General features: G+C 47.1%; 1 protein-coding gene across 2 annotated transcripts; it reads left to right on the top strand.

Moving 5' to 3' along the window:
* The first annotated feature begins 6,522 nt into the window (after nt 1-6,522).
* Nucleotides 6,523-8,483, top strand: LOC123440237 (uncharacterized tRNA/rRNA methyltransferase slr0955). Of its 2 annotated transcripts, XM_045116808.1 has the most exons (2): nt 6,523-7,244; nt 7,353-8,483. In XM_045116808.1, the coding sequence occupies exons 1-2, from the start codon at nt 6,619-6,621 to the stop codon at nt 8,395-8,397; spliced, it is 1,671 nt and encodes a 556-aa protein (XP_044972743.1). In that variant the 5' UTR covers nt 6,523-6,618; the 3' UTR covers nt 8,398-8,483. The 2 variants fall into 2 exon arrangements, with proteins under 2 accessions (XP_044972743.1, XP_044972742.1); XM_045116807.1 differs by having other exon boundaries at nt 6,523-8,483.
* Nucleotides 8,484-8,903: the final 420 nt, after the last annotated feature.

Raw genomic sequence — 8,903 nt, 5'->3', positions numbered from 1 at the left:
CTTGTTCACAACGTCGGACTCGAAGAATTCATCTCCGATAAATGTGAACAGTATGTTACTCTCACTACCTCTTTTGTTCGTAGATTCAAATTTTCAGCTGGCCGTGACACATCCATACTGTTTGATCTCTATGACAAATTGTACACCATGGATTTAGAGGATTTCAATAGAATTTGCAAGATACCTATTTGGGGTAGTCTCAGTGATCCTCCTAAATCTTCGGTTAGAGATTTTTTCTCTAGTATAACTGTCAGAGAAACTAGAGATATTACGCAGGCTACCATGGGGAGCATTCATTTTCCTGTCTTGCATTACTTTGCCCTCTTCATAGGTAGATGCATTAACGGCAAGATTGAGCATTGTCACCTCTACGCACCTGACATTAGTATTCTTAAGAGCGTAGTAACGGGTGATAGAAGTTTCAACATGGGAGCTATAATAGCAAGGAGGCTGAATAATAATGCTAATGAAGGGGATTTCTTTGGTAGGATCTATGCCACTCGCATAGCAATTTTTCTTGGAGTGCCCATCCGCGAAGGAGATCCCCCGCTCCATATAGCTTTCCTTGATCGCGCCGCTATGACACACTATCAGTTCCTTGAGAGGGATAATGAATCCCTCCTATACCGGTTAATATTTAACCGACATCGTGTTTTCCATATTACCCTTCCTGCTCCTGCCTTCTTTGACTTTCAAGTAAAATGGAGATATTACATAACCAGAGGAGAGGCAGAGGAGTATGAGAGGGAGGCAAAGGCTGGTCGCCTCCGTGAGGCAGCTATTCAGGCAGTGGCTGTCGCGCTCCCGTACAACCCCCATTATGATTTCGGATATCGTCCGGACCATCCATGGGAGTAGACCAACTTAGGCCAAAAGCCTAAGCTTGGGGGAGTACGTGTTTCTCACCAACTTTATATTCTTGTTCACACTTTCACTTTGATAGTCGGTGTTCACACTTTGCCACTGTATCATCCATGCTAGTTTATTTCTTTTTCTCGCTTTCTTCTCATGTGTTTGTCTAGTTTGAGAAAGACCCAAAAATATTTTCTTGTTCTTCTTTTGCTTGTTGGGAGCTTTCTCGTGTAAATAGTTTTCTTTTTCTTTGGGTCAAGGTAGAAGACCATGATTACAATGTTTAGTGGCTCTCGCATCCATATCTATTTATCTGTCAAAGAGCCATATTACTTTGTCTTCTCCTTTGTGTTTGCTTGCAGATTCCAGCTTAGTCCAATGCACGAGCACTCTTATTATTGTTCACATCATTCGGTCATGCAAGTGAAAGGCAATAATGACGATATATGATGAAGTGACAGAGCCTGGAAAAGCTGGTATGAACTCGATCTATTTTGTTTTTGTAAATATGACTAGCTCATCGTTCATGATTCAGCTTTGTTGTGAGATAAACATGTTTGCAATGACAACTTAGAGATCATAGTTTCTGATGCCATGCTTAATTAGCTAGGAGCTTATAATAGTTTGTCTTGGATGTCAACATAAATTTTGAGATGACTATGATGTAGTATGATAGGATGGTACCCTCCTCTGAATGATTCAAGTGGCTTGACTTGGCGCATGTTCACGCATGTAGTTGAAACAAAATCAACATAGCCTCTATGATATTCATGTTCATGGTGATTTATGTCCTACTCATGCTTGCACTCAATGTTGGTTAATCCCAATGCATTTTGATGACTCTTGTCGCTATTTAGTTGGTCGCTTCCCAGTCTTTTGCTAGCCTTCACTTGTACTAAGCAGGAATACTGCTTGTGCATCAACTTCCATAAACCCAAAGTTGTTCCGTATGAGTCCACCATACCTACCTATATGTGGTATCTACCTGCTGTCCCAAGTAATTTTGCATGTGCCACTCTCTAAATCTTCAAGAAATAATCTGTTTTGCATGCCCGAATCACTCATGTGGTGACAAGGGGCGATCAGTATCTTCCATGCTAGGCGTGTTATCCTCGATATGTGTTTATTCACTATCATTCACGAGAAAGGGGCCGGTAATTGGAATGCCCAGTTCCATGCTCAAATCGAAAAGATAATTGCAAACAAAACTCCCCCTGGACTGATGTTGGTATGGACGGCACCCGAGTATTCGGCTAGTCTTGGAGTGTGATTGATTGGCGGTGGGGGAGTCAAAACTTTACTTTTCTGTTTGGGAACCGCCTATAGCATGTGTAGCGTGGAAGATGGTGAAAACTCTTGGTCATTGCGTTGACAATGAAAGCATGCCACCCAAAATTATTGTCTCTGTTTTAAAAGCTTGAGCTCTGGCACCTCTGCAAATCAATGCTTCCCTCTGCGAAGGGCCTATCTATTTATGTTTCTGTTGAGTCGTCCTCTTCTTATAAAAGCACCAATTAGAGAGCACCTCTGTCATTTTTATGCTTTGCTTTTAATTGATGTTGAGTATGACTGTGACTGGATCTTCTTTGCCATGAATTACAATGTTTAGTGAGCCCTTGGTCTTTGAAGGTGCTCTGCATTTATGTTTTGCGGTCTCAGAAAGAGCTAGCGAGATACCATTTGTTCGTACTGCTTCATGATTGTTTTGATTGAAGTGTTGACATTTGAAACTTATTATTATTTGCTCGCTAGTTGATTATGCCATTGATATGAGTTTACCGTGAGACCTAGATGTCATTTTCTTATGTGGTTAGCGTGTGATCTTGCTGAAATTCTGGTTATGAGTTAGACATAGTTGCAACAACAAGATCAAACAAAGTTCGTAAAAGTTTTTCTTTTGTCTCTTTCAGTTTGTCAACTGAATTGCTTGAGGACAAGCAAGGCTTTAAGCTTGGGGGAGTTGATACGTCTCCGTCGTATCTATTTTTCCGAACTCTTTTGCCCTTGTTTTGGACTCTAATTTGCATGATTTGAATGGAACTAACCTGGACTAACGCTGTTTTCAGCAGAATTGCCATGGTGTTGTTTTTGCGTAGAAATAAAAGTTCTCGGAATGACTTGGAAATTTACGGGGATTTTTTGTGGAATATATAAAAAATACTGGCGCAAGAAGCAACCGGAGGGGTGGAGCTGAGAGCCCACAAGCCCGCCAGGCGCGGGCCCCCCATGGTCGTGCCTGGCAGGCTTGTGGGGCCCATGTTGCTCCACCGCCTCCAATCTCAGCTCTATTTAGTCCCTTTCGTCCGGAAAAAAATCAAGGAGAAGAGTTCATCGCGTTTTACGATACGGAGGCGCCGCCACCACCTGTTCTTCCTCTAGAGGGCAGATCTGGAGTCCGTTCTGGGCTCCGGAGAGGGGAGATCGTCGCCATCGTCATCACCATGAACCTTGCCATAAGTTTGGTAGGGAGGTACGAAAGTGATCCCGGAATGGAACACTAGACAACGGTCAAGAATATCCTGAAGTACCTGAAAAGGACTGAAGATATGTTTCTCGTTTATGGAGGTGCCCAAGAGCTCATCGTAAAGGGTTATGTCGATGCTAGGTTCGACACAGATCCGAATGACTCCAAGTCACAAAACGTATACGTGTATATTTTGAATGGTGGGATAGTCAGCTGGTGCAGTTGCAAGCAAAGCGTTGTGGCAGCATCTACATATGAAGCGGAGTACAAAGTTGCTTCGGAAGCAGCGCAGGAAGGAGTCTGGATGAAGGAGTTCATCACCAACCTAGGAGTGATTCCCAATGCGTCGGGCCCAATGACTCTCTTCTGTGACAACACTGGAGCTATTGCCATTGCCAAGGAGTCCAGGTTTCACAAGAAAACCAAACACATCAAGCGTCATTTCAACTCCATTCGTGGTTACACTTAGGATGGAGATATATATATATTTGTAAAGTACATACGGATCTGAATGTCACAGATCCGTTGACTAAACCTCTTCCATGAGCGAAACATGATCAGCACCAGAACTCTATGGGTGTTCGATTCATCACAATGTAACTAGATTATTGACTCTAGTGCAAGTGGGAGACTGTTTGAAATATGCCCTAGAGGCAATAATAAAATGGTTATTGTTATATTTCCTTGTTCGTGATAATTGTCTATTGTTCATGCTATAATTGTATTAACCGGAAACCGTAATACATGTGTGAATGCATAGACCACACCATGTCCCCAGTGAGCCTCTAGTTGACTAGCTCGTTGATCAATAGATGGTAATGGTTTCCGGACCATGGACATTGGATATCGTTGATAACGGGATCACATCATTAGGAGAATGATGTGATGGACAAGACCCAATCCTAAGCATATCACAAGATCGTGTAGTTCGTCCGCTAGAGCTTTTCTAACGTCAAGTATCATTTCCTTAGACCATGAGATTGTGCAACTCCCGGATACCGTAGGAATGCTTTGGGTGTATCAAACGTCACAACATAATTGGGTGACTATAAAGGTGCACTACAGGTATCTCCGAAAGTGTCTATTGGGTTGGCACGAATCGAGACTGGAATTTGTCACTCCGTGTGACAGAGAGGTATCTCTGGGCCCACTCGGTAATACATCATCATAATGAACTCAATGTGACTAAGGAGTTAGTCATGGAATCATGTGTTATGGAACGAGTAAAGAGACTTGCCCGTAACGAGATTGAACAAGGTATATGGATACCGATGATCGAAACTCGGGCAAGTAACATACCGATGGACAAAGGGAATTGTATACGGGATTAATTGAATCCCCGACATAGTGGTTCATCTGATGAGATCATCTTGGAACATGTGGGAGCCAATATGGGTATCCATATCCCGTTATTGGTTATTAGCCGGAGAGGTGTCTCGGTCATGTGTGCATGGTTTTCGAACTCGTAGGGTCTACACACTTAAGATTCGGTGACGCTAGAGTTGTAACGGGAATTGTATGTGGTTACCGAAAGTTGTTCGAAATCCCAAATGAGATCCCGGACGTCAGGAGGAGTTCTAGAATAGTCCGGATGTGAAGATTTATATATGGAAAGTCCAGTTTGAGTCACTAGAAAAGTTTCTGGGTTTAGGGTTCTGGGGGTCCACTAGGAGGGGCCACCTGCCCCGGAGGACCACGTGGCCTGAATATGGGTGGGAATAGCCCCCTAGTGGGCTGGTGCGCCCTCCCCAAGGACCCAAGGCCCTAAGGTTGGGAACCCTAGGGCATGGGGGCTCCTCCCGCCAACTTGGGAGGCAAGCCTCCCCCTTGGCCGCCGCCGCCCCTCTAGATGCATCTAGGGGGGCGCCCCCTCTCCCCTCCCCCTATAAATAGATGGGGGATGAGAGGGCTGCGGCACCCCTGATCCCCTTGCCCCTCGCACAACCCTTCCCCCTTCTACACTTCCTCCTCCTCCGTAGTGCTTAGCGAAGCTTTGCTGGAGAACCACGAGCTCCACCGCCACCACGCCGTCGTGCTGCCGGAGCTATCCCTCAACTTCTCCTCCCCCCTTACTGGATCAAGAAGGAGGAGACGTCCTTGGACTATACGTGTGTTGAACGTGGAGGCGCTGTCCATTCGGCGCTTGGATCGAATCTTCCGCGATTTGAATCGCCGCGAGTACGACTCCATCAACCGCGTTCTTTGCAATGCTTCCGCTTAGCAATCTTCAAGGGTATGAAGATGCACTCCCTCTCTCTTGTTGCTAGCATCTCCTAGATTGATCTTGGTGGCACATAGGAATTGTTTTGAATTATTACTACGTTCCCAACACCTTTATCCTACCCTCTTTCTATTGTTGGAATCGTTACCACGACAGCCGACACCAATCTCCTGCCTCGCTGAAGCTTTCCAACGGCCGACACCACCTTCGTGTCCCGTCGAAGCTCTCCGACGCCTGGCGCCACCCTCATGCCCCGTCGTAGCTCTCCGGCGGCTGGCGCCACCCTCCTGCCGCGTTGAAGCTCTTCGACGCCTGACGCCACCCTCCTGCCCCGTCGGAGCTCTACAACAGTCCACACCAACTTCCCCGTCCCGCCGGAGATCTCCAACGACGACCCACCCTCCTGTCCCACGTCCACCACAATCTCCACCACTCTGTCTCCTCTTTGCTCGATCTACAACTCAATGCCTCACCATTCACCATCCAAACAACATTCGGTATTCAACCTCAATATCAAGTCTATGTTTCGAATGCCTAAACATCCAAACAAAAATATTGGCATTCAATTTCAATATCAACATAGTGTGATATTGATATTCAATCCAATGCAATGCCAAGGCTCCCAATACGAACATCCAAACGGTGCATGAAGAAATTTGTTTTGGTTGTGCTTAATTATACAAAGTATACTCTTTGGCCCCCTTAGAAATTATTGTTTTTGCATTTTGCCCCTCCAGCATTCCCTGTCTTGCTCCGCCACTAAACCTTTGAGTTGCTCATAGTACAATACAACTATGAGCTGTTGATCCACGCCCAAGAATTATTGCGGGGCGTTATCTGACAAATTAAAATGTCGCAAAAGCACACAGTTTTTTTTTGCTCGATGGGCCAAAGGATAAACAAGGATCCAGTCGAGCAAATAACGGTGAACTGTGGGGTGGCACGCCAAATACGACTCCCTTCTCATCTCAGCGCGTCATCCTCGCCGAAGCATTTCGTCGAGCGAGGGCCGCGCGCCGCCCAAAACCCCTCATCCCAAATCAAAACCCTACGCCTCCGCCTCCGCCTCCGCCGCCGCGCCATGCTCCACTCCAGTCTCTCCAAGTCCCAGCCCCTACCGCTCCTCGCGGGAGCGTCTTCGCCTCGCCGTGCCCTCCTCGCCGGCCTCCTCCGAGCCGGGTACTTCTCTAATTCGGCTGCCTCCTCACCCGCGCTTCGTCCGTCCACCACCCGTGGGAGCACCAGGGCGGCGACTACCCCGCGAGATCCCTCGCGCTTCGGCCTGGGACATAGGGTCTCGTTCTCCACTTCACCAGATGGTTCTGGTTCGGTCCGCGGCGACGGCGGGATGTCGCTTCCTTGGCTAGCCGCCGGGAGTGTCGATAGCGGCGTCCCCACCGCAAGGACTAGCGCCGGCCGCTCCTCCTCGTGGGAGAGCTCCGCTGATAAATTCTTCTCTAAAGGCGACCAAAGTGCGGGAGTAGGGACATTGGAAGATAGCGTTTCATACAAGGAGGGGGGAATTGGAGGGGAGGAGAATGAACCAATTGACAATCCCAAGTGGGGCCGGATTAAGGATAAGTTCCGGCGAAACGTGGCAAGGGATGAAGGGTCCCGTGACCGTGGTGAGAGGTTTGAAAAGCCGGATGTAAGGCGGTGGAACAAGCAAGAGGACCGTGGTGAGAGGTTCGACAAGCCGGATGTGAGGCAGTGGAACAAGCAAGAGGACCGTGGTGAGAGGTTTGACAAGCCAGATGTGAGGCGGTGGAACAAGCAAGATGACCGTGGTGAGAGGTTCGACAAGCCGGATGTGAGGCGGTGGAACAAGCAAGAGGACCGTGGTGGGAGGTTTAGAGGGGAGAGGTTCAACCAGCCGGATGTGAGGCGGTGGAACAAGCAAGAGGACTGGGGCAGGAAGACGTGGAAGGAGGCAGGGGAATCGACAGTGCCAAATATGGTTGGGGAGGGGGTTTACGGCGTCGGGCCGGTACTTGCAGCTCTCACGGCTGGGAGGAGGGAGTTTTATGCATTGTACACACAGGAAGGGATGGATTTGAGCAGGAGCAACAAGAAGAAGAAGGACAAAAGGGGGATTGAGAAGGTGCTGCTGATGGCAGAGACTATCGGACTTAAAGTTATTGAGGCATCAAAGCATGATCTCAACATGGTGGTGGATAACCGACCGCATCAAGGTCTGGTGCTTGATGCATCACCCTTGGAAATGGTGACCACTAAGGAGTTGGAACCAGTTAGGGTTCGTGGTGGAAAGGCACCAGTCTGGATAGCTTTGGATGAGGTTATGGACCCTCAGAATCTAGGAGCCATAATTAGATCAGCATACTTCTTCGGTGCGGAGGGTGTTGTCTTGTGCGCTAAGAACTCTGCTCCATTAAGTGGAGTAGTGAGCAAAGCTAGTGCAGGCTCGCTTGAGTTGATTGAGCTGCTTTCGTGTAGGAACATGATGCAGTTTCTGTCTTCATCAGCTGAAAATGGGTGGCGAGTTCTTGGTGGTACTGTCGCTCCTAAAGCTATACCTCTATCTGAAGTTACCACAGGGGAGCCAACGATTCTGGTGTTGGGCAGTGAAGGCACTGGTCTGAGGCCCCTGGTTGAGCGATCCTGCACACATTTGGTCAAGATCGCTGGTAATACTGATGGAATTGTTGTAGAAGAAGAAATAGATGCCACAGATGCAGATGTAGGGGAAGAAGGTGATAATTGTTCAGGTAATCAAGATATGAAATCATTCCTTGCAGTAGAGAGCTTAAATGTTAGTGTAGCAGCAGGGGTTTTGCTTTATCATCTGGCTGGAAAGAATGCCATCCCTGTAAGTGAGAAGCCTAGCGTCTCTACTGTGTAAGGATGTTCCATGTTTCATCCATACCACAGTTATTAATGTTTGTTCTCCTGTACTCCCATTAAGGATGAACTTTTGTTTCTCTTCTATGCTTTGAATTTGCTGGTTCGACTAATAATTTATTGCATATAGATGTGAGGGCAACTTCTTTGAGAAATGGCTTATTTCAACAGGCTGAGTCAGATTCTCTTCTGCGTTAATATTATAGGCATGTTTGTTTCAAGGCTAACCATGCCACAGCTAACCCTAGGTACTGTGGTTTGACAAAGAAGTGTGGCAAAAATGTCTATGACATATGGGCCATATGGATGAAAAAAGGTGGCAAGTCACAGTAGCTAGGAATGTATTCTAGAAGAAAACACAGTAGCTAGAAACCAAACACACACCTGAAAAACAGTGGCGAGCCTAAGGTTAGGCGTGGCAAGTTGTGTCCAGACGTAACAGCCCCTGGACCTGTCGATAACCTGGGATGTTCACTAGCCTAGTGTTTTTTCCTTTTTTGTTGAGCC

The sequence above is a fragment of the Hordeum vulgare genome, chromosome 3H (genome assembly GCF_904849725.1).
Source record: "Hordeum vulgare subsp. vulgare chromosome 3H, MorexV3_pseudomolecules_assembly, whole genome shotgun sequence".
NCBI lineage: Eukaryota > Viridiplantae > Streptophyta > Magnoliopsida > Poales > Poaceae > Hordeum > Hordeum vulgare.
Note: the sequence above shows the minus strand (reverse complement) of the source record. Positions and strands in the feature narration are given on the sequence as shown.

Excerpts from the sequence above, each read along its gene's own strand:
- LOC123440237 (XM_045116807.1), top strand. The coding sequence starts at position 6,619 with ATGCTCCACTCCAGTCTCTCCAAGTCCCAGCCCCTACCGCTCCTCGCG.